Consider the following 24,883-nt stretch of genomic DNA (forward strand, 5'->3'; position numbering starts at 1 on the left):
ACGGTCTCTGTTCCCTCATGTACATGCTGTGAGACAGTCTCTGTTCCCTCATGTACATGCTGTGAGACAGTCTCTGTTCCCTCATGTACATGCTGTGAGACAGTCTCTGTTCCCTCATGTACATGCTGTGACAGTCTTTCTCGTACTGGAGAATTAGTGTTCTCCCATTTCTCTTTGCATGGAGCTGAACCCTTCTCCAGTACAGGGAAAACATCTTCACAGCATGTTAAATCCTGACTGTTTGTGATTATAAACACTGGAAGGGAAACCTTAAGGAACACCTTTTTATTGTAAAATATTTCTCAAATATATTATTCATCTCTTAAAATGTATAATGTCATATTCTTCTTTCAGACTTTCTACTGATGGTGCAGTCATGGAGCCAGTTAAATATGCAGAGCAGCTTCCGGTGTCAGAGATTATACATCAGGTATGTATTCTGTATATATTTTTCTCTTGGATTTTTGCTATTTGTAGAATTAACAAAGTGTTGGTATTTTTTTTTGTTTGTTTTAATCTTAAATGGGGATTCGAGCCTATTTTTGATTTCGCCGCAGAACACTATCATATTATGTCAAAAGAAAATGCTAAATAATTAGAAATGTTAAAACGGAATTTAAAAACAGAAATACATGCATATGGGTATCTGGCTGGTACTTGGGTGTTTTTGCAAGTACTGTATGTTGTGCAAACACGTCACTGAAACACCAATATATTGTGCAACTCATAAATATCCACTTACTGCAATCTGAACTCGCTAAATGCACAGTAATAATCTGCCTCTGTATTCAAGCGGCTTTTTGTGCCTTTCCCTGATTTATGAAGCCCTGTGACCCGTACATTGCTTCTGCACTGCTATCACTTTAGAAAAGCGGATTTAAAACCTACACAAAGCCAACTTGTAATGATGCCAGCAACAAGCATGAAACACAGGAGAGATGTGATATGTGGGACCACCACAGTGCATCAAATAACCAGCATAAATATGCAAGTGTTCTAGCTGCTCCCAGAAAATAATAGGGTTTGTTGTTGTGGTGATCAGCATTAACAAACACGTTTGATTAGGATAGTTCCACTTTGCCAAAAGCTTAAATGTGTAGGAATGGTTAGTACTGCTTAGCAAATGTTCTGCTTATCGACCTGCATAATATGCAGTGGTATCTATAAGGCAGCGGGGGCAAGAAAATATTAAATCCACTTTAGTTGTAAGCGGTACAATATATTCAACTTGATTTCACATTACAATAACCGATTCAAATAGTTGTATTTCACTGTTTGTAAAGCACTTTGTTTTATTCATTTGTTATGGAGTACCATAGATAATATATGCAACTGCTGGTGAATTAGGTTAATTAACTTCACTTGTGACCGAAGGCTAATGTACCCTGCTTGATTTAGCAGGGAGAATGGAAATGATCAGGGGTTACAATTGCATAGGATGCCCTTTGGATATTAATTATCTTTGAAGATTGTTCAAAATACAATCTTGGACAATCGCACTGACGTTACGTTTCAGCAAACAATGGGTTTGCATAAAAACCGTTGTAACCATCCTTGCCCGGCTCTAAAGGAGTTTACGTCGAGTTGGATATATACAGTATACATGGCTGGGCTGGGTCAGTGCAGGCTGGGCTCAGTCTTAGACCTTGTCAGGGTGCTGGGTCAGTGCAGGCTGGGCTCAGTCTCGCAGACCTGGTCAGGGTGTTGGGTCAGTGCAGGCTGGGCTCAGTCTCGCAGACGTGGTCAGGGTGCTGGGTCAGTGCAGACTGGGCTCAGTCTCTCAGACCTGGTCACGGTGCTGGGTCGTTGCAGGCCGGGCGTGGATATGCAGATGGAATAATGATGGGCACCAGGAATTTTTATAGTACAAATGATCTTTATTCACACCCGTTTTTAAGGCCCACCATACAAAAGCCAGACTTCACTTCAAACATTAACCGGTGGCAAATAATTTGGTTACTCAGTGCTTCTTCCCCTGGTACTGTAGCTGTGAGTATAAAAGTAAATTGTTACTGCATTCTTCCCATATATCTGTGGTGTTTCTCTGACCGTAGCTTGTTGGTGCTAGCTAGAGGCATTGCCGGAATATCTCCTGCACCATCAAACAATGAACATCAAACACAAATCTTCTCTTGTTCGCTGCACTGTTCAATCACAAGTCTCTTCGTTGAGTCTTTCATACATTTATTTGCAGAATTCTTTATCAAACACACAATGTTTCAGGGGAAGCCCCTTCCTCAGTGCGATATTTACAAGACAAGTGAACAAACATAACTCTTAAATAGGAAGATGATTGGGAAGGACCAGCGCCAGCAATGATATGCCATGTTCCCATTTTAAAATGCACAGTGCAGTGTTGTATTGTGTATCCGTTTGGAATACAATACGTGAATTCGTGCTGTATAATATCTATAACAATATTACGGTATTAAAGTGCAAATAGTATGCAATACAACTTGTATATTTATTTATACAACCGTGTTAAAATAGATGTGTAAAAACTCGTCACTGTCTCTGCAGCTTACGGTACAAAACTTTCACCACCATAAATACTGAAAAAGTTAAAACTACATCTCCAAGCAGACATGCCTATAGCGCAAGGAAAAGAAACATATAGGGTGCAAAAATGTTTGTGAAAAAAGAAAAATGGTGACAATCAGAATTGCGCGCACACACCAATATCCTGAATGGTGTTCATAGGAATCATATGGAATGAAGAATATCCTAGCTTCAGCACACGTGGCTCAGAGAGGGATTGAGCTACCTGTCCTGAAGTAGAGATCCTGAAAACCTTTCCTGTTGGGTGGGGGGGGGGGGGGGTCGCTTGAGTGGAGTTGAGCAGCCCTGATGTGTTAATTTCTGGAGCCCATATCTCTATGACATAAATTGTAGATTGTGCAAAAAATGACCTCTGAGATGCTGCATGAGCTATTGCAGGGGTTCGCAACCTTTTTTGAGCCGGGGCTTTTTTTTTTAAATCTTGGGGCACCCCATCTCTTCAGATTTCACTCACCCTCCTTTTCATAAGCACACCCACCCTCCTCTTACACACTCCCCATTCACCCTCGCATCATACCCCCCCTTTTACTCAGCACATACTCCACATGTATCCCCCCTTCTCACACAGCACCTTGCCACCTTTATCATAAACACCACATTTATCCCCCTTTTCTTACTTACACCACATACCTTCCCCCACCCCCACAAAAAGCACTAGCCTCTCTTATCCTGCCCACACAAAGATCACACACCCCTCATACACAAAGCCATCATACTCTCCTCCCCAGACCAATCCTTCCTACACACCTCAAACATGTCATCTGCTCAGCGGGGCGTGCTGTGCGGAGACGACGAGACTTCTGTTCTCTCAGTGTTGGGGCCACATGGAAGGTGTCCGATGAGCAACCAGCCCACTGTACTGCCACCACCCTTAGCAGAGGTTCAAGGCACCAGGGTTTCCCCAGCAAGCTGGCTGAGAAACACTGTTCTACGGCATACTACTTTTCAGTAAAGGACATTAATATTTACAGGATAGAAGGCAGAGGGATATGATTTGAAACCGTCAAATAAATAAAGGGTTACAATAAAGTGCAGGAGGGAAGCCTATTTCAGGGAGCGAAAACTGCTGGCGTGGCCAACTCTAGTCCTCAAGTGGCTCTGATTGCGCCACCTGTGCTGAAGCAGGGATATCCGGAAAACCTGACCTATTGGTGGCCCTTGAGAATTGGCGCTGGCCACCTCTGTGGTAGAACAGGAGGTTGTCTGAAGCTGGAGGGTGGCAGGCTAATGGGGAGTGTGAGGCAGTATTCATGGAAAAGGGGGTGAGGGCTAAATACCTTAAGGGAATTTGAAAAAAAAAAATTCCTTGGAAAGATCTAATAGGAGATACTTCCTCTGTCATTATGACACAGTCGCTACCAACTCCTATTTCCTCCCAAGATTTTCATAGTAGATGAGGTTGAAAAAAGACTTGCGTCCATCAAGTTCGACCTACAGTACAGTATGCTAAATTTAGACGACAGATACTGTATCCTATATCCGTACTTACAGTATCCAGAGAAAGGCAAACAAAAAACCCCAGACACACACTATCCAATGATATCTCATAAGGGGAAAAATAAATTCCTTCCTGACTCCAAGAATTGGCAATCGGATTAATCCCTGGATCAACATCCTTCCCATGTTTCCTTATTTGGTATATCCCTGTATACCTTTCCTATCTAAAAAGATGTCCAACTTTTTTTGAACAAATCTATTGTATCTGTCATCACAGTCTCCATGGTAATGAATTCCACATGTTAACTGCCCTTACTGTAAAGAACCGTTACCTTTGTTGCTGGTGAAATCTCCTTTCCTCCAACCTTAAGGGAAGACCCCGTATTCCTTGTAGATTAGACCTCAGTTTATTAAAATCTGCCTTTCTAAAGTTTAAGGTCTTTGTTGAACCCAAGTAATCTGTTTTTTGATCATTTATTTAAAATGAGACCATGTTATGATCACTGTTACCCAAATGTTCCCGGACTTGAATATTTGCTATTACTTCTACATTGTTTGATATGACCAATTCAGGAGGTTTATATGGTAGATTTGTTCCTGCTTCCCTTGTCCTGGTTATAAAATTCCATAATTAACTTCTACTTTCTTAATAATTTGTTAAGGCCCTTGCCAATGTGCACTTAGTTTACTCGGAGTAATGCTATAGCTCATACAACAGAAGACAGGGGTGCCCAATGCTACATCAAATTGACAAAACCATATATGGTAATGAGTATAAAGTTTAAATACTTGAATAATAATAGTAATTACTTGGATGTAGGAGTTTGAGCTATCTGGGAATATGTGTGTTAATGCTATAGCTCCCCATCACCATCTTGGTTTAACAGACTGACGTACCACTTTCCTCTGTTAATACAGTTGCTAGGCACTCTGCCTTTTCCATGTGATCCCCAACTACAGTATGTGTCACTCTTCTGATTATATTCTCCATCTGTGCACTATGTTCTACTATGCTTTGTCACGTCTCCTCTTCCCAAATTTGTCTGGCGATATCTAGATTATCCCCTGGCTTCAGAAATATAACAATTCAAATGGGGCAAACCTAGATGAAGCATTTTGCACTTTCCGAACTGCTAACGTTAAATACGCTGGAACAAGAGTGGCCAACTCCAGTCCTCAAGATCCACCAACAGGTCATCTTTTAAGGATATCCCTGCTTCAGCAGAGGTTGCTCAATCTGCATAATCCCACCGCATACAGATCTTCTACTGCAGCCAGGGATTCTGGGTAATGTCTTACCAAAGAGCAGTCGTTATAGCATCACTTTGGCTTCCTATTTACTTTAACGTGGATCCTTTATATCATGGGTGGCCAACTCCAGTCCTGAAGGGCTTACACAGGCCAGGGATTGGGGATATCCCGGCTTCATCACATGTGATTAAGCCTGAGACACTGATTGAGCCACCTGTTTTGAAGCAAGGCTATCCCTAATACCTGGCCTGTTGGGGGGCCCTGAGTACTGGAATTAGCCACTCCTAGACTTGAAGATTGTCTCCTGGAGCTTATGAGTATCCCCCCAAAGTCTGGACACTGCACCGTCCCCCAATTTCACAAATTGTATAGGGTTTTTTTATGCTTTCTCTGGCACACACAAACTATAAATATGGTTGGACTACGCACGTGGCCACAGGGGTAGCCAGTAGACCTCACTATTTTTCTATTGACCACTGGAGTGCACTCTAACCGTGACCGCCTTCTTGGTTCCCCAATTGGACCAGTGAACCCCCGTGCTTGCCCTTTCTGAACCAGAATGTCCGTAGATCTCGGGGAGCCACCGGTGAGCCCCGGTTCTGTTTAGCGAGGATTGTTTAACGTGGTGTCACGGGTTCCGTCAAACCTTCCAACTAATCTATGTGGATGGTAAAGAGATGTTCAATAGCTTTGATTTTCGTATACACACTACTAATATCTAGGGATGCGCAGATTGCTGCTTTACACATCCGTTTAGTAACTTGACTAGCATCTTTCTTTACATATATTTTTTTTTTCTGAAAGTTTTCCTAATGGGTAGGGTCACCACATTTAAATTTTTATAATATGGGATGCCGAAATCCAGTATGAAGGTGTAACGTCATGATAGGCGATGGATGATTTGCGAACGCTTCGAGCTGAGCGGTATGTCCCGCGTGACCGCTATGTTCTTTGGTTTTATCCTCTCTGCGCTTGGCCGGCGGGGAAAGACGCGCGCTGACCTAACAAGTATCAGTGGGAGAAAAAGTAACGCCTACAGGGGCGAGTGTCACGGTATTATGAGATGAGCAGGCAGTGTCCTAACTTTGTTATTTAAATAACTTAGTAAGGCGACATCTATCGGAAAAGGGAACGATGACACTCGAGGAGAAATGTGTTACGTTTTTATGGCTGATTTCATCACAGTTATTTCACGTCACGGTATAAAATACACGACTGATACGTCACAACAGATTTTTTCGGGAACAAGTAAATTAAATAAGGGAGAATCCCGTATATACGGGACGTCTGGCATCCCTACTAATGGGTCTTTATTTTATAGTTTAAGTTACTTCCCAGTGCTGAAAAAGTGTTTAATTACATTAAAAATAAGGCACGTAAATCTTCACCAGCACAGGCAAGAAACTTCACAGCATATGTAATAAGGGCCTTAAATGTGGCCCACATAAACTTAAGCACGCATTCTAATATTTACAGGTAATACCGTATGTATATTTATGGTCATTTCTTTAATTTACAGTGAGTTAAATTGAGTACTCTCTTAAAATGAATCAGTCCGCAGGTATTTTGGCAGCTTTATTATATGGCTGGTACTCCGTGGGGTGTTAGAGCATTAAATGACCCCAGCGGCCTACAAATGTCACATTAAGAATTCTGTCTTCATGGCGGACTCTTGGCATCAATGTATTAAACAGCAGAGCAGGCAGCAAGTCGATACACTCGTAACAGCAAGTGTGAGCAATGAAACCGCTTGTGGCTTGCACAGAATAGGTAAACAGGAACTTTATGGAGTGGTTCACCACAAGCAAAGGCTGAAAGCGACTAACTGAGATAACCTTTACATTAGTGACCATATGAAATGTCAAAGCAATATTTCCCAGTGTAATATAGTAATAACGACGTGGTTCATTTCACAGTTCTGTTATAGTAGCACAGATTGCTCTGTGTAAATTCATTTTCAGCCTTTTTGCACTTCAGATGGACATTATTTTGATTTGTTCGCACTTACATTTGACATTTTATAGTTTTAACAAAGAACTCTTTGTTTTTTTCTTATTATACGTGGGATGAGCAGGCCTGCTACTTCTGTGAAGGTCACTGCGGTTTAAATGCCCTTTGTGCTGCAAATGTTAAGCATGTTTTGTTTTGTAATAGTGTATAAACCCTTTAAGTGCCACGGCCCTTCCGGCACATCGTGATTACGTGACCGTCACGGACGCGAAGAGGAGGAGGAAGAGAAGTGTACCTCCCTCCCGTCTCTTGGTCAGATCCAATTCAGCGCTTCACAGGGGCACAGAATGTGATCTCCTCTTGAAAACTAGCTGAAAACCTGACACAGCCACTATTTCAAGGGACCCCATGCGTGCCAACCCTGTAAACTGGTGGCTATGTAATGGAGCACTCAACGCGTTAATCTCTAACGATTTGCATTGTGGGCGTTCCTTTCAGTCCCCTTTGCTCACTCCCAACATGCCAAAGACACTTTTAACCCCCATATTCATCCAGGTCCGTTACGGGTCAGCACCCAAGCGGCAATGAACTGCTATTCAAGTCATTAGGAGATAATGACTGTTCAGTGCATTAACCCGTGACGGAAGTCGATGAATCTGGGGGTAAGTGAGGTTTCCTTATAGCCACACAGAACACTATATTCGATTTGCTTAATGCAATTTATTTAGAATTAAAACAAGAGAGAGCTCTTCTGCCTCTGGCTACATCGCCTAAGAACATGGAACAAGAGGGAATGTATGCACAATACCTCAAAGCCCTTCAATACCATTGGGACTGGGCAGAGGAATAAAAGTGTATTATTTCAAAGGCTTTATCTTCTTTGATTTAAGGACCACAGTACATGGCCTAGTAACAGAGTTCTGTTCCCCTATTGTCTCATTTAATGTTGAGTTTATCATGCACTATGTGGGTTATGATTTGGATCTGCGTACACATTATTGAAACAGTAGGTTTGCCACTTAAATTTTGTTGTGCACTTTAACCATTTGAGTGCCGGAGCTGCTGTGACACCAGTGCGCCACGGCCGTTCCGGCACTCGCGATCATGTGAGCGCTCTGTCACTGATGATGGAATGAATGGAGAGGAGGAGTTCCACTTCCTCATAGATCGTGCTGTGCGCAAAACGTGGTCTCCCATAGAAAACGGAGCAGGAAGATTAAGACATTGGACTCCCGGAGTGCCTACGTCTATAGGATGCCAAAAGGGGTCATATAAAATAACATTTAGCTGGTACATGTTCGCTTGGCTGGGATGGCTTACATTACAATATGTTTTGTGTTATCTTCCAAATGCTACATCTGGACCAGAATGACATGCCTCTACCGTATATTCCTCTTCACATGGTTATTTTTGTCGAGGAACTCGCAGAAATAAAGTTCTGTTTTTTTATTTATTTTTTATTTATTATTGGAAGAAAAAAAATGAAACTCCATAAAATGTTGATATTATTGGGAATGTTGCTCTCTGACAGAGCCCATGTTTTTCCTACCGCGTTTAATGTTTTTTTAGCTAGACTAATTATATTTATTTACATATACAGAAAATGTTTCTTTTCAGGAGCCATTTTTCCTTCAAAAACGCCCCGGCGGGCTTTTGCTATTGCTTATATAGTGTCTTTGAATTCTTGAAAGATGTCAGAATAATTTGCTTTCTATTTATTATTCAGAAACAAAAATATTCCAGCGTGTCTACATTTTGCCTCATCAACAAAAGTGAAGTAATGAGAAACACATGCATTTATTTTAATAACAAAAAGGCACACACGACTGCTTAATTTTGTGTTTAGAACAGAAGACTTTACATCACACTCCATGCTCTTAAATTAAAATATGTAGTGTGATATTAACTATAATTTTTATAGAATAGCTAATAAAAAATATTGGCATTATTAAAAAATAACTTTCACGCCTTGTATTTTTCACTGCATGCCATCTTTTGCTAAAAACATCAAATATGGGCCATAACAGTGTTGGGTGTCAGTGTTGTCTTGTAAAGTTACTTTTGCAGTTGCCCAGGGATTTTCGTTAAACATTCTATGCCAGAGTAAAGCCCCTGTGAAACACCGTCGCTTTGCCACAGAAATCAAATGTCAGCAATACTACACAGGCTGTCTGAAAAAAGCCATGAACTAACTGGGTAGGTTTGAACTGTGTGTTCCAGTGAGGATTTACCATTTAGAAACTGCCACTTAAAGAAATAAGCAGAAAAATAAGTATTCATCATAACTTAGTCTTAGAATTTACTTTTGAAACAAATGCATTTCTATGGAGCATCACAGTAGTCAGAAACATTTCCGAGATTGTGAGATCTAAAGCCCCATTACTAAGAAATATAGCAATACGGTCTATGATTTTGGCATTTTAGAGTAGTTGTCTGGGGAAATGACTGACACATTTAAAAGGCCCCAAGTGACTGTCTGAGCAAGCTGGTGGTTGCTACTTTGACCTTGTCAATATTCACTGAAGTTTTCAGCAGAAATGCTTTTAAAACTGGAGTCCATCACTTTGCAGCATGTCACAGATAATGGTACAATTGTAAAGGGGGGGGGGGGAAATAAAATAGGACTGAAGACTGTCATTAAGTGGTTTTACCAAAGGAACTACTAATTATGTCACATAACTACTTCTGTACGCTAAATTCTTATGTTCACTCTTCACAGCTATTAATGATATTGTATTTTATATTTATTATGTCTCAAACCATCACAGTTCACAAGCTGTGGTCTCTATCTTTCTATCCAAATCTATCCCTCTCTCTCCCCTCTCTCTCCCCCCCTCTCTATCCCCTCTATATCCTCTCACGAAAGAGCTTGTCAGTATTGCCAAAGCATGAATAACAAGGGGTGGGGTATAACGATTACCCGGACACAGTTTCACACAGGGATGTGGGGGTTAGTGGGCGTCTCTCAGCCTGTGACAGGTGCTGATATAGTGTGCAGCCAATTCTGCTATGGTTTCAACTTCTCCCAGGAGGATCGCTATTTTTTGGTTCCCTTCTATAGTGTTAAAGTTCTGGATAAGAGCTCTCTCATATCTCTTCTCTCTCTTCTTCTCCTCTCTTCTCCTCCTCTCTCTCTCCCCACCGCCTCCACCCCAAACTGAGGGACTTTAATTGTATTTTTTTACCCTCTTGTAGCTTTATGTTATACGTAACGCCTGATGATATCTCTCACCAGACACACTGGCTGAGTCGGTGGAGGGAAAGAGTAGAGTTTAACATTTGGTACAAAGTGAACTCAGACTTGGCAACATCGTGGCGAAAATACTTAGTCAGCAGCAGAAAAGCTAGACTAATTGCTTTTGAGTAACTTGGCTAAGAGCTATTTAGCGCTGGTCCTAACATCCGTTAGAAGAGTCGGTTAGGCAGGAATACCACCAACCACGACCCATTACCAAGGCTACTCACTATCCGCAGATTTCTGTCCTTGCGCTTTGTGGGAACTAGATACTACAGATGTAGCCAGACGTACTGTTCTCCGCGCCGCAAAAAAACCCAGTGTGAATCCACGGCATGTATTTGCAATCTGCGGCTCCCTTATGGCTGTTGGTGGGCTGAGATATTCAGTGCGCCACCTGCCGGGCACACATACCGAACTGCGATGACATAAATAATCGCAATAGGAAAACATGTGTTGTATGGTACTCTAAAGACAAAACCGTAGTCAGAGTAGAATGATATCTGGAAAAACAACCCTATAATGTATAGGTGTCCAAATGGATGCAGCCTGGTAGAAAATAATCCCACATAGCAAAGCGGTAAGGATAAAAATTCACCTTGATAAAGGACTTTCTAATTCTGAAACGCGTTGGTGTGTTTTGTAACTTATATTCTTGATCCATTAAATAGCTTTATTTTTATGGGAACGTACTCCTGGTGGTTTTTTTTGCTGCATCATCAGCACTGGACATAGTGCTTTGTTTTTTTCCTCCCCTTTCTCACTGATAAATAATCGCAGAAATAATGATACCGGCTGACCGTAGCTCGTCCGCGGATAACAAAGTGCTCACGCGGCTGTAATCTCACGCCCCGCGATGGTCACGGGGGCAGCAAGTCTGGCCACATCTGTCAGTAATATGGAAAGTATCGGAAGCGTCTGCTGTGTAAATGCCATCTATTGCCAGCTGGGTGCTGGACACAACTGACTTCACAGGGCTGTTTTGCTTTAATTACAATGTGAATATACAGTAAATACTTTATGATACTTGGCAATTGGAGACTTTCTATCTGCAGACTCTGATCTCTTTTCAGCTTGCAGCATGGTATGAGCTATAAATGGGAATGAGATACTTTTGGCCCCATATGGCATTCAGCAATAAAGGAGGATTATTTACAGTTCTCCTCTCGTCCCAATCACTAGGATATATTGCCGAGGGATCCCCCTTTGAGTTTGAAAAATCATTAAAAAAAAATATGACAGTCCTGTGGTTGATCCAAATTGAGTGGGACCATTTCAGTTCTCGCTGCACCTTTTAATTAATTCGCTCGACTCTGAATAATTATCTTAAGCGTGTGGACATCACTTTTATTATTATTATTTACAGGTAAAAAATAAGTGTTGTTTTTCGATTACTTTGATGTGGTCCAGTAAGTGACCGTCTCCCTTGGTGGTCAGCCTCTTTCCAGGCACCGCAGGTTTCTGTTGGATTACGTGTATTCGGTCGGGATGTAGGCGTGTTGACCAGCACGCGTAATGTTTATTAAGGGTCAATTATTTGCTGATTAGATCTGGAAATGTTTTATGTTGATGTCTTAAATATATATTTTTTGTCTCTGAGGCCAGTCTCAAAGGGGTTCATTATATGAAGATCCCAAGACAGGATTAGGCAAATGAGCTCGTTAAATACCCTATTGCGAATTCATTACGTTGTATGCGTTTCGGTCGCTTCAGCACTAAAGAGATTTATCATTACACTCAATTAATAAATTATAATGCATAGAAATTGTATCGAATAAAATAAATTCATAATGACTGCTCTTAAAGCAGTGCTCACTTCCACCTCCCCATATATTTGTGTTTTTTCCCAAACCAGAGCTTCTTTCTCCCAAAACACTGCCACTTAGTCTTACATCCTAAACCTTCATTTCATTTGCTTTTTTGGGGGGGGGAAATGGCCAGTTACTTTCCTGTTGCTGACCAACCAATGAAGACGGGCAACACGGGATATTCCCAGAGATTAGTGAAATTATTGTTGTCACGGGAGACCAGGATAATTTACGCCAGGGATCAATACACTAGACAGAACTGCAGAGTTGAACAAAAGTAAATTTATTGGAAAAAGTTTCCACAAACTTCCAGTACATAAAAGACACACACACAACTCACCCAACTGGGGTAACTGGAGAAAAACCTAAAGTCCTACATGCGGGGACCTCTGTCCGGAAGCTTACCCCGATGCACGTTCCCAACTGTAGTATGGGCAGCACTGCCTTGCTCCCTGCTGGCTAGCAGTTTTAAATCCCCCGCCATTGCTTCACTCCAAACAGCTCCAGCCAATGCTGCGCACACAGACTGCAGCAACACTGGATGCTCCAGACCCCTGCTCTGGGTCTCCTCAGTTCCCTTCTGCTGACTCCCTGTCGGCTCTTCCTTTACATGGGCTCTGCCAGTCCCCTGTTGGCACACAGCCTTCCCCAAGAATATCCAGTCCAGGATGACTCTCTTGAGGCTGGGGAGAAGAAGTATTTATACCCCTTTCCCAATCTAACCATGTATTATTTGTTTTACTCTGTGCCCAGGACATACTTGAAAACGAGAGCTAACTCTCAATGTATTACTTCCTGGTAAAATATTTTATAAATAAATAAATAATCTGGGAGATGCCAACCAGTCCTGGTCTCGGCACACGGTCCCAGACCCGGTTGATGAGATTACTGGGGGTTTAAGGTGGGCCAGGATAATACCCACACAATCCCCCTCCACAGGCAAGCAATACAGATACAGCCACAGAGCAGCTTTCTTGCAGAGCAAATGCACTCAGCAGGGGGTCAACCTCTCCCTGGTTCCTTAACAACGGACCTAATTCCATCAGTGTCCAGGCCTACAGTACGATACTCTGATGTGATTACAGCCCATTTTGCAAGAGAGTTAACCTCTACAGGTCCCCACTCTTGTACAGGGCTGTACGTCACTGTTTTACATCCTTTAAGAGGAATATATATAGGACTGTCACAATAAACTATACATACTGTACATAAATAACTACATCATATCATTGACAGGTAAGGGTGACGGGCTTAACCTTTATTTAAAAGCAGGCAAATCTACCCCTACCATCACAGGTCAACTGCGGTACTCTATCACACATGGGGATTGTTCATACTCCAGAAGAAATTATGAAGTTGAAAAAAAAGTGTGTGTGTGTGTGTGTGTGTGTGTGTGTGTGTGTGTGTGTGTGTGTGTGTGTGTGTGTGTGTTCTCTTGGAAGTCCAGATTTACACTAATTATATATTGGAACTTATGTATTTTGAGTGTATCCTTCCGACAGAGTTTAATATCCTCTATTAAAAGACTAGATATGAGATGTGGTTTTGCTTTTCAATGTTGCTGTCTAAATTAGTACAATCCCTCACATTCTGCACTTAAAATGGCAAATTCATTGTCTGTGTACTTAGTATCAAAATATCCGGAATACTGCAACTTCTAATTTGATGTAGGCAGAAAGAGACAGGGGGGAAGGGAGATCGAAGCCAAAATGTTTTCTTGGAAATGCAGTTCTTTTATGTAATATAATATATTCTCCTTCTAAAAATTTAATTTGCCTTAAATTAACTTCTATTTCCACCGAGAATGCCTTAACGTACGCGCAAAGGGAGGCTTAGTGATTTAGTCTTCCGTCAAATAAACCACATAATTAAAAAATAGAAAATGCCAAGCAGCACACTGCTGTACTTAAAAGCATTATGTTTCCTCCCATGGGGACCTTCAGATTAGAAAAAGTAGAAATCCTTTGCTCAAAAATTGGGAGAGAGAATTAATTTTTGCTTAAGCAGGGAAGTGTCAAAAGCCTATTATGTTAATTTTTCAATTTTGCCTCCACTATTCACACATTTTAAAACGGTTGCACAATACTAAACCTATTAATTGATGTCATTTTCTTCTATAGCAGAATAAGAGGCTGGGGTTTCAGACGCATCTCAAGGCGTTCTTATTGTGTAGTTAACACTGTATGTACCATAGCTGGACATTGTTTGGTGTGTAGTTATGACAACAGATGTTTGTGAGAGCAAAATACACGAAGACAAAAATTTCTTTATTTCCGTTCATTTATTCATTTACTGTAACATTGACATATATTGTAATATCATTAGATTAAAAAAATAGTAAAATGGTTTGTACCTGCTGCTTTTGTCACAGTGAAGATACATTCTCTCCCTCCCCCTCCCTCCTTCCCTCCCTCTCCCCCCCTCCCCCTTCCTCCCCCTTCCTCCCCCTTCCTCCCTCTCCCTCCCTCCCCCTTCCTCCCTCTCCCTCCCTCCCCCTCCCTCTCTCTCCCTCCCCCTCCCTCTCTCTCCCTCCCCCTCCCTCTCTCTCCCTCCTCCCTCTCTCCCTGCCCCTCCCTCTCTCCCTGCCCCTCCCTCTCCCCCTCCCCCTCCCTCCCTCTCCCCCCTCCCTCCTCCCTCCCCTCTCCTCCCTCCCCCTCCCTCTCCCTCTCCCTCCCTCTCTTCTTAATTATACCCCATACCTCCCTCTCCCTGCCCAATTACACCCCCACCTCCCCTTCTATCCCTCCCTATATGGGATTATGCTGACATATGAATCGTTGCCACATTTTTCCATAAACACCTGTTTCCACACAATCTTTTTAATCCTCAATGGAATCAGGCTAGAAAGCCAGGAAACATTTATTTTTCACGTTTTGCATAAAGAAAATGGAATATTGTTCAAAAACCTGCTGAATTACACTGTTAAATGTTTGTAAAACCAAATAATGCTCTCCTTCTGTCCAAGTCCGTTTGGAAAACTGAGGCTCTCCCAGAATCCAGGACCTTGTCCCTGGTAATAAGGTTAGCTCCTGCGAGACATCCTGCGAGGTTAGCTCCTGCGAGACATCCTGCGAGGTTAGCTCCTGCGAGACATCCTGCGAGGTTAGCTCCTGCGAGACATCCTGCGAGGTTAGCTCCTGCGAGACATCCTGCGAGGTTAGCTCCTGCGAGACATCCTGCGAGGTTAGCTCCTGCGAGACATCCTGCGAGGTTAGCTCCTGCGAGACATCCTGCCGAAATACTGGGCTACCCACAAAAATAATGTTTCAGATCCATAGAGCGATCTCATTTGTTTCCAGATATCTTTTGTCTTCACCAGCCTTCCTCAGCACACTGTGATGGCAGGAGGCGATGTGATAGCAGGAGGCGATGTGATAGCAGGAGGCGATGTGATAGCAGGAGGCGGTGTGATAGCAGGAGGCGATGTGATAGCAGGAGGCGGTGTGATAGCAGGAGGCGGTGTGATGGCAGGAGGCGGTGTGATAGCAGGAGGCGGTGTGATAGCAGGAGGCGGTGTGATAGCAGGAGGCGGTGTGATAGCAGGAGGCGGTGTGATGGCAGGAGGCGGTGTGATAGCAGGAGGCGGTGTGATGGCAGGAGGCGGTGTGATGGCAGGAGGCGATGTGATGGCAGGAGGCGATGTGATGGCAGGAGGCGGTGTGATGGCAGGAGGCGGTGTGATGGCAGGAGGCGATGTGATGGCAGGAGGCGATGTGATGGCAGGAGGCGGTGTGATGGCAGGAGGCGATGTGATGGCAGGAGGCGGTGTGATGGCAGGAGGCGGTGTGATGGCAGGAGGCGATGTGATGGCAGGAGGCGATGTGATAGCAGGAGGCGATGTGATGGCAGGAGGCGGTGTGATGGCAGGAGGCGGTGTGATGGCAGGAGGCGGTGTGATGGCAGGAGGCGGTGTGATGGCAGGAGGCGATGTGATAGCAGGAGGCGATGTGATGGCAGGATGTGATGTGATGGCAGGAGGCGGTGTGATGGCAGGAGGCGATGTGATGGCAGGATGTGATGTGATGGCAGGAGGCGGTGTGATGGCAGGAGGCGATGTGATGGCAGGATGTGATGTGATGGCAGGATGTGATGTGATGGCAGGAGGCGGTGTGATGGCAGGATGTGATGTGATGGCAGGAGGCGGTGTGATGGCAGGAGGCGATGTGATGGCAGGAGGCGATGTGATGGCAGGAGGCGGTGTGATGGCAGGAGGCGGTGTGAGGGCAGGAGGCGATGTGAGGGCAGGAGGCGGTGTGATGGCAGGAGGCGATGTGATGGCAGGAGGCGGTGTGATGGCAGGAGGCGGTGTGATGGCAGGAGGCGGTGTGATGGCAGGAGGCGATGTGATGGCAGGAGGCGGTGTGATGGCAGGAGGCGATGTGATGGCAGGAGGCGGTGTGATGGCAGGAGGCGATGTGATGGCAGGAGGCGATGTGATAGCAGGAGGCGATGTGATGGTAGGAGGCGGTGTGAGGGCAGGAGGCGGTGTGATGGCAGGAGGCGATGTGATAGCAGGAGGCGATGTGATGGCAGGAGGCGATGTGATGGCAGGAGGCGGTGTGATGGCAGGAGGCGATGTGATGGCAGGAGGCGGTGTGATGGCAGGAGGCGATGTGATAGCAGGAGGCGGTGTGATGGCAGGAGGCGATGTGATGGCAGGAGGCGATGTGATGGCAGGAGGCGCTGTGATGGCAGGAGGCGATGTGATAGCAGGAGGCGCTGTGATGGCAGGAGGCGATGTGATGGCAGGAGGCGGTGTGATGGCAGGAGGCGCTGTGATAGAGGAGGCGATGTGATGGCAGGAGGCGATGTGAGGGCAGGAGGCGATGTGATAGCAGGAGGCGATGTGATAGCAGGAGGCGGTGTGATAGCAGGAGGCGGTGTGATGGCAGGAGGCGATGTGATAGCAGGAGGCGATGTGATGGCAGGAGGCGGTGTGATGGCAGGAGGCGATGTGATAGCAGGAGGCGGTGTGATGGCAGGAGGCGATGTGATGGCAGGAGGCGATGTGATAGCAGGAGGCGATGTGATAGCAGGAGGCGATGTGATGGTAGGAGGCGGTGTGAGGGCAGGAGGCGGTGTGATGGCAGGAGGCGATGTGATAGCAGGAGGCGATGTGATGGCAGGAGGCGATGTGATGGCAGGAGGCGGTGTGATGGCAGGAGGCGATGTGATGGCAGGAGGCGGTGTGATGGCAGGAGGCGATGTGATAGCAGGAGGCGGTGTGATGGCAGGAGGCGATGTGATGGCAGGAGGCGATGTGATGGCAGGAGGCGCTGTGATGGCAGGAGGCGATGTGATAGCAGGAGGCGCTGTGATGGCAGGAGGCGATGTGATGGCAGGAGGCGGTGTGATGGCAGGAGGCGCTGTGATAGAGGAGGCGATGTGATGGCAGGAGGCGATGTGAGGGCAGGAGGCGATGTGATAGCAGGAGGCGGTGTGATAGCAGGAGGCGGTGTGATGGCAGGAGGCGATGTGATAGCAGGAGGCGATGTGATGGCAGGAGGCGATGTGATGGCAGGAGGCGGTGTGATGGCAGGAGGCGGTGTGATGGCAGGAGGCGGTGTGAGGGCAGGAGGCGATGTGATGGCAGGAGGCGGTGTGATGGCAGGAGGCGGTGTGATGGCAGGAGGCGATGTGATGGCAGGATGTGGTGTGAGGGCAGGAGGCGGTGTGATGGCAGGAGGCGATGTGATGGCAGGATGTGATGTGAGGGCAGGAGGCGGTGTGATGGCAGGAGGCGGTGTGATGGCAGGAGGCGGTGTGATGGCAGGAGGCGATGTGATGGCAGGAGGCGATGTGATGGCAGGATGCGATGTGATGGCAGGAGGCGGTGTGATGGCAGGAGGCGGTGTGATAGCAGGAGGCGATGTGATAGCAGGAGGCGATGTGATGGCAGGAGGCGCTGTGATGGCAGGAGGCGGTGTGATGGCAGGAGGCGGTGTGATGGCAGGAGGCGGTGTGATGGCAGGAGGCGGTGTGATGGCAGGAGGCGGTGTGATGGCAGGAGGCGGTGTGATGGCAGGAGGCGGTGTGATGGCAGGAGGCGGTGTGATGGCAGGAGGCGGTGTGATGGCAGGAGGCGGTGTGATGGCAGGAGGCGGTGTGATGGCAGGAGGCGATGTGATGGCAGGAGGCGATGTGATGGCAGGAGGCGGTGTGATGGCAGGAGGCGGTGTGATGGCAGGAGGCGGTGTGATGGCAGGAGGCGGTGTGATGGCAGGAGGCGGTGTGATGGCAGGAGGCGGTGTGATGGCAGGAGGCGGTGTGATGGCAGGAGGCGGTGTGATAGCAGGAGGCGGTGTGATGGCAGGAGGCGATGTGATGGCAGGAGGCGATGTGATAGCAGGAGGCGGTGTGATAGCAGGATGTGATGGCAGGAGGCGATGTGATGGCAGGAGGCGATGTGATGGCAGGAGGCGGTGTGATGGCAGGAGGCGATGTGAGGGCAGGAGGCGATGTGATGTGATGGCAGGAGGCGGTGTGATGGCAGGAGGCGGTGTGATGGCAGGAGGCGGTGTGATGGCAGGAGGCGGTGTGATGGCAGGAGGCGGTGTGATGGCAGGAGGCGGTGTGATGGCAGGAGGCGGTGTGATAGCAGGAGGCGGTGTGATGGCAGGAGGCGATGTGATGGCAGGAGGCGATGTGATGGCAGGAGGCGGTGTGATGGCAGGAGGCGGTGTGATGGCAGGAGGCGGTGTGATGGCAGGAGGCGGTGTGATGGCAGGAGGCGGTGTGATGGCAGGAGGCGGTGTGATGGCAGGAGGCGGTGTGATGGCAGGAGGCGGTGTGATGGCAGGAGGCGGTGTGATGGCAGGAGGCGGTGTGATGGCAGGAGGCGATGTGATGGCAGGATGTGATGGCAGGAGGCGATGTGATAGCAGGAGGCGGTGTGATGGCAGGAGGCGGTGTGATAGCAGGAGGCGGTGTGATGGCAGGAGGCGGTGTGATGGCAGGAGGCGATGTGATAGCAGGAGGCGGTGTGATGGCAGGAGGCGGTGTGATGGCAGGAGGCGGTGTGATGGCAGGAGGCGGTGTGATGGCAGAAGGCGGTGTGATGGCAGGAGGCGGTGTGATGGCAGGAGGCGATGTGATAGCAGGAGGCGATGTGATAGCAGGAGGCGGTGTGATGGCAGGAGGCGATGTGATGGCAGGAGGCGATGTGATGGCAGGAGGCGATGTGATGGCAGGAGGCGATGTGATGGCAGGAGGCGGTGTGATGGCAGGAGGCGGTGTGAAGGCAGGAGGCGGTGTGATAGCAGGAGGCGGTGTGATGGCAGGAGGCGATGTGATGTGATGGCAGGAGGCGGTGTGATGGCAGGAGGCGATGTGATGTGATGGCAGGAGGCGATGTGATGGCAGGAGGCGGTGTGATAGCAGGAGGCGATGTGAGGGCAGGAGGCGATGTGATGTGATGGCAGGAGGCGATGTGATGGCAGGAGGCGGTGTGATAGCAGGAGGCGGTGTGATGGCAGGAGGCGGTGTGATAGCAGGAGGCGGTGTGATGGCAGGAGGCGGTGTGATGGCAGGAGGCGGTGTGATGGCAGGAGGCAATGTGATAGCAGGAGGCGGTGTGATGGCAGGAGGCGATGTGATAGCAGGAGGCGATGTGATAGCAGGAGGCGATGTGATGGCAGGAGGCGATGTGATGGCAGGAGGCGATGTGATAGCAGGAGGCGATGTGATAGCAGGAGGCGATGTGATGGCAGGAGGCGATGTGATGGCAGGAGGCGGTGTGATGGCAGGAGGCGATGTGATGGCAGGAGGCGATGTGATGTGATGGCAGGAGGCGATGTGATGGCAGGAGGCGATGTGATGTGATGGCAGGAGGCGATGTGATGGCAGGAGGCGGTGTGATAGCAGGAGGCGGTGTGATGGCAGGAGGCGGTGTGATAGCAGGAGGCGGTGTGATGGCAGGAGGCGGTGTGATGGCAGGAGGCGGTGTGATAGCAGGAGGCGGTGTGATGGCAGGAGGCGGTGTGAGGGCAGGAGGCGGTGTGATGGCAGGAGGCGATGTGATAGCAGGAGGCGATGTGATAGCAGGAGGCGGTGTGATGGCAGGAGGCGATGTGATGGCAGGAGGCGATGTGATGGCAGGAGGCGATGTGAGGGCAGGAGGCGATGTGATGTGATGGCAGGAGGCGATGTGATGGCAGGAGGCGGTGTGATGGCAGGAGGCGGTGTGATGGCAGGAGGCGATGTGATGGCAGGAGGCGGTGTGATGGCAGGAGGCGGTGTGATAGCAGGAGGCGGTGTGATGGCAGGAGGCGATGTGATGGCAGGAGGCGATGTGATGGCAGGAGGCGATGTGATAGCAGGAGGCGATGTGATAGCAGGAGGCGGTGTGAGGGCAGGAGGCGATGTGATGGCAGGAGGCGATGTGATGGCAGGAGGCGGTGTGATAGCAGGAGGCGATGTGATGGCAGGAGGCGGTGTGATGGCAGGAGGCGATGTGATGGCAGGAGGCGATGTGATGGCAGGAGGCGGTGTGATGGCAGGAGGCGGTGTGATAGCAGGAGGCGATGTGATGGCAGGAGGCGGTGTGATGGCAGGAGGCGATGTGATGGCAGGAGGCGATGTGATGGCAGGAGGCGGTGTGATGTGATGGCAGGAGGCGGTGTGATAGCAGGAGGCGGTGTGATGGCAGGAGGCGGTGTGATGGCAGGAGGCGGTGTGATGGCAGGAGGCGATGTGATGGCAGGAGGCGGTGTGATAGAGATGTGATGGCAGGAGGCGGTGTGATGGCAGGAGGCGATGTGATGGCAGGAGGCGATGTGATGGCAGGAGGCGATGTGATAGCAGGAGGCGGTGTTATGGCAGGAGGCGATGTGATGGCAGGAGGCGATGTGAGGGCAGGAGGCGATGTGATGTGATGGCAGGAGGCGGTGTGATGGCAGGAGGCGGTGTGATGGCAGGAGGCGGTGTGATGGCAGGAGGCGATGTGATGGCAGGAGGCGATGTGATAGCAGGAGGCGATGTGATGGCAGGAGGCGATGTGATGGCAGGAGGCGATGTGATGGCAGGAGGCGATGTGATGGCAGGAGGCGCTGTGATGGCAGGAGGCGATGTGATGGCAGGAGGCGCTGTGATGGCAGGAGGCGATGTGATGGCAGGAGGCGGTGTGAGGGCAGGAGGCGGTGTGATGGCAGGAGGCGGTGTGATGGCAGGAGGCGGTGTGATGGCAGGAGGCGGTGTGATGGCAGGAGGCGGTGTGATGGCAGGAGGCGATGTGATGGCAGGAGGCGATGTGATGGCAGGAGGCGATGTGATGGCAGGAGGCGGTGTGATGGCAGGAGGCGATGTGAGGGCAGGAGGCGGTGTGATGGCAGGAGGCGGTGTGATAGCAGGAGGCGGTGTGATGGCAGGAGGCGGTGTGATGGCAGGAGGCGATGTGATGGCAGGAGGCGATGTGATGGCAGGAGGCGATGTGATGGCAGGAGGCGGTGTGATGGCAGGAGGCGATGTGATGGCAGGAGGCGGTGTGATAGCAGGAGGCGATGTGATAGCAGGAGGCGATGTGATAGCAGGAGGCGATGTGATGGCAGGAGGCGGTGTGATGGCAGGAGGCGGTGTGATGGCAGGAGGCGGTGTGATGGCAGGAGGCGGTGTGATGGCAGGAGGCGGTGTGATGGCAGGAGGCGATGTGATGGCAGGAGGCGATGTGATGGCAGGAGGCGATGTGATGGCAGGAGGCGATGTGATGGCAGGAGGCGGTGTGATGGCAGGAGGCGGTGTGATAGCAGGAGGCGATGTGATAGCAGGAGGCGATGTGATGGCAGGAGGCGATGTGATGGCAGGAGGCGGTGTGATGGCAGGAGGCGATGTGATAGCAGGAGGCGGTGTGATGGCAGGAGGCGATGTGATAGCAGGAGGCGATGTGATGGCAGGAGGCGATGTGATGGCAGGAGGCGATGTGATGGCAGGAGGCGATGTGATGGCAGGAGGCGATGTGATGGCAGGAGGCGGTGTGATGGCAGGAGGCGGTGTGATGGCAGGAGGCGATGTGATGGCAGGAGGCGGTGTGATGGCAGGAGGCGGTGTGATGGCAGGAGGCGGTGTGATGGCAGGAGGCGGTGTGATGGCAGGAGGCGGTGTGATGGCAGGAGGCGGTGTGATGGCAGGAGGCGGTGTGATGGCAGGAGGCGGTGTGATGGCAGGAGGCGGTGTGATGGCAGGAGGCGGTGTGATGGCAGGAGGCTGTGTGATGGCAGGAGGCGATGTGATGATGTGATGGCAGGAGGCGGTGTGATGGCAGGAGGCGGTGTGATGGCAGGAGGCGGTGTGATGGCAGGAGGCGATGTGATGGCAGGATGTGATGTGAGGGCAGGAGGCGGTGTGATGGCAGGAGGCGGTGTGATGGCAGGAGGCGGTGTGATGGCAGGAGGCGATGTGATGGCAGGAGGCGGTGTGATGGCAGGAGGCGGTGTGATGGCAGGAGGCGGTGTGATGGCAGGAGGCGGTGTGATGGCAGGAGGCGGTGTGATGGCAGGAGGCGGTGTGATGGCAGGAGGCGGTGTGATGGCAGGAGGCGGTGTGATGGCAGGAGGCGGTGTGATGGCAGGAGGCGGTGTGATGGCAGGAGGCTGTGTGATGGCAGGAGGCGATGTGATGATGTGATGGCAGGAGGCGGTGTGATGGCAGGAGGCGGTGTGATGGCAGGAGGCGGTGTGATGGCAGGAGGCGATGTGATGGCAGGATGTGATGTGAGGGCAGGAGGCGGTGTGATGGCAGGAGGCGGTGTGATGGCAGGAGGCGGTGTGATGGCAGGAGGCGATGTGATGGCAGGAGGCGATGTGATGGCAGGATGTGATGTGATGGCAGGAGGCGGTGTGATAGCAGGAGGCGATGTGATAGCAGGAGGCGATGTGATGGCAGGAGGCGCTGTGATGGCAGGAGGCGGTGTGATGGCAGGAGGCGGTGTGATAGCAGGAGGCGATGTGATGGCAGGAGGCGGTGTGATGGCAGGAGGCGGTGTGATGGCAGGAGGCGGTGTGATGGCAGGAGGCGGTGTGATGGCAGGAGGCGGTGTGATGGCAGGAGGCGATGTGATGGCAGGAGGCGATGTGATAGCAGGAGGCGGTGTGATGGCAGGAGGCGATGTGATGGCAGGAGGCGGTGTGATGGCAGGAGGCGGTGTGATGGCAGGAGGCGATGTGATGGCAGGAGGCGATGTGATGGCAGGAGGCGGTGTGATGGCAGGAGGCGGTGTGATGGCAGGAGGCGATGTGATGGCAGGAGACGATGTGATGGCAGGAGGCGGTGTGATGGCAGGAGGCGGTGTGATGGCAGGAGGCGGTGTGATGGCAGGAGGCGGTGTGATGGCAGGAGGCGGTGTGATGGCAGCAGGCGGTGTGATGGCAGGAGGCAGTGTGATGGCAGGAGGCGATGTGATAGCAGGAGGCGGTGTGATGGCAGGAGGCGGTGTGATGGCAGGAGGCGGTGTGATGGCAGGAGGCGGTGTGATGGCAGGAGGCGGTGTGATGGCAGGAGGCGGTGTGATGGCAGGATGTGATGTGATGGCAGGAGGCGGTGTGATGGCAGGAGGCGATGTGATGGCAGGAGGCGATGTGATGGCAGGAGGCGATGTGATGGCAGGAGGCGATGTGATGGCAGGAGGCGGTGTGATGGCAGGAGGCGGTGTGATAGCAGGAGGCGATGTGATGGCAGGAGGCGGTGTGATGGCAGGAGGCGGTGTGATGGCAGGAGGCGGTGTGATGGCAGGAGGCGGTGTGATGGCAGGAGGCGATGTGATGGCAGGAGGCGGTGTGATGGCAGGAGGCGATGTGATGTGATGGCAGGAGGCGGTGTGATGGCAGGAGGCGATGTGATGGCAGGAGGCGATGTGAGGGCAGGAGGCGATGTGAGGGCAGGAGGCGGTGTGATGGCAGGAGGCGGTGTGATGGCAGGAGGCGGTGTGATAGCAGGAGGCGGTGTGATGGCAGGAGGCGGTGTGATGGCAGGAGGCGGTGTGATAGCAGGAGGCGATGTGATGGCAGGAGGCGATGTGATGGCAGGAGGCGATGTGATGGCAGGAGGCGGTGTGATGGCAGGAGGCGATGTGATGGCAGGAGGCGGTGTGATGGCAGGAGGCGGTGTGATGGCAGGAGGCGGTGTGATGGCAGGAGGCGATGTGATAGCAGGAGGCGGTGTGATGGCAGGAGGCGATGTGATGGCAGGAGGCGATGTGATGGCAGGAGGCGATGTGATGGCAGGAGGCGGTGTGATGGCAGGAGGCGGTGTGATGGCAGGAGGCGGTGTGATGGCAGGAGGCGGTGTGATGGCAGGAGGCGGTGTGATGGCAGGAGGCGATGTGATGGCAGGAGGCGGTGTGATGGCAGGAGGCGGTGTGATGGCAGGAGGCGATGTGATGGCAGGAGGCGGTGTGATGGCAGGAGGCGGTGTGAGGGCAGGAGGCGGTGTGAGGGCAGGAGGCGGTGTGATGGCAGGAGGCGGTGTGATGGCAGGAGGCGATGTGATGGCAGGAGGCGATGTGATGGCAGGAGGCGGTGTGATGGCAGGAGGCGGTGTGATGGCAGGAGGCGGTGTGATGGCAGGAGGCGGTGTGATGGCAGGAGGCGGTGTGATGGCAGGAGGCGATGTGATGGCAGGAGGCGGTGTGATGGCAGGAGGCGGTGTGATGGCA

At 50.0% G+C, this 24,883-nt stretch overlaps 1 protein-coding gene across 1 annotated transcript in view; it reads left to right on the top strand.

Annotated features, from left to right (window-relative positions):
• PIGK (phosphatidylinositol glycan anchor biosynthesis class K) overlaps window positions 1-24,883 on the top strand; it is a 120,725-nt gene that overhangs the window by 68,808 nt on the left and 27,034 nt on the right. Inside the window, exon 8 of the mRNA XM_075617148.1 lies at window positions 355-430. Coding sequence (XP_075473263.1) covers window positions 355-430 — 76 coding nt within the window. The remainder of the gene's footprint in view (window positions 1-354; window positions 431-24,883) is intronic.

The sequence above is a fragment of the Ascaphus truei genome, chromosome 10 (assembly GCF_040206685.1).
Source record: "Ascaphus truei isolate aAscTru1 chromosome 10, aAscTru1.hap1, whole genome shotgun sequence".
NCBI lineage: Eukaryota > Metazoa > Chordata > Amphibia > Anura > Ascaphidae > Ascaphus > Ascaphus truei.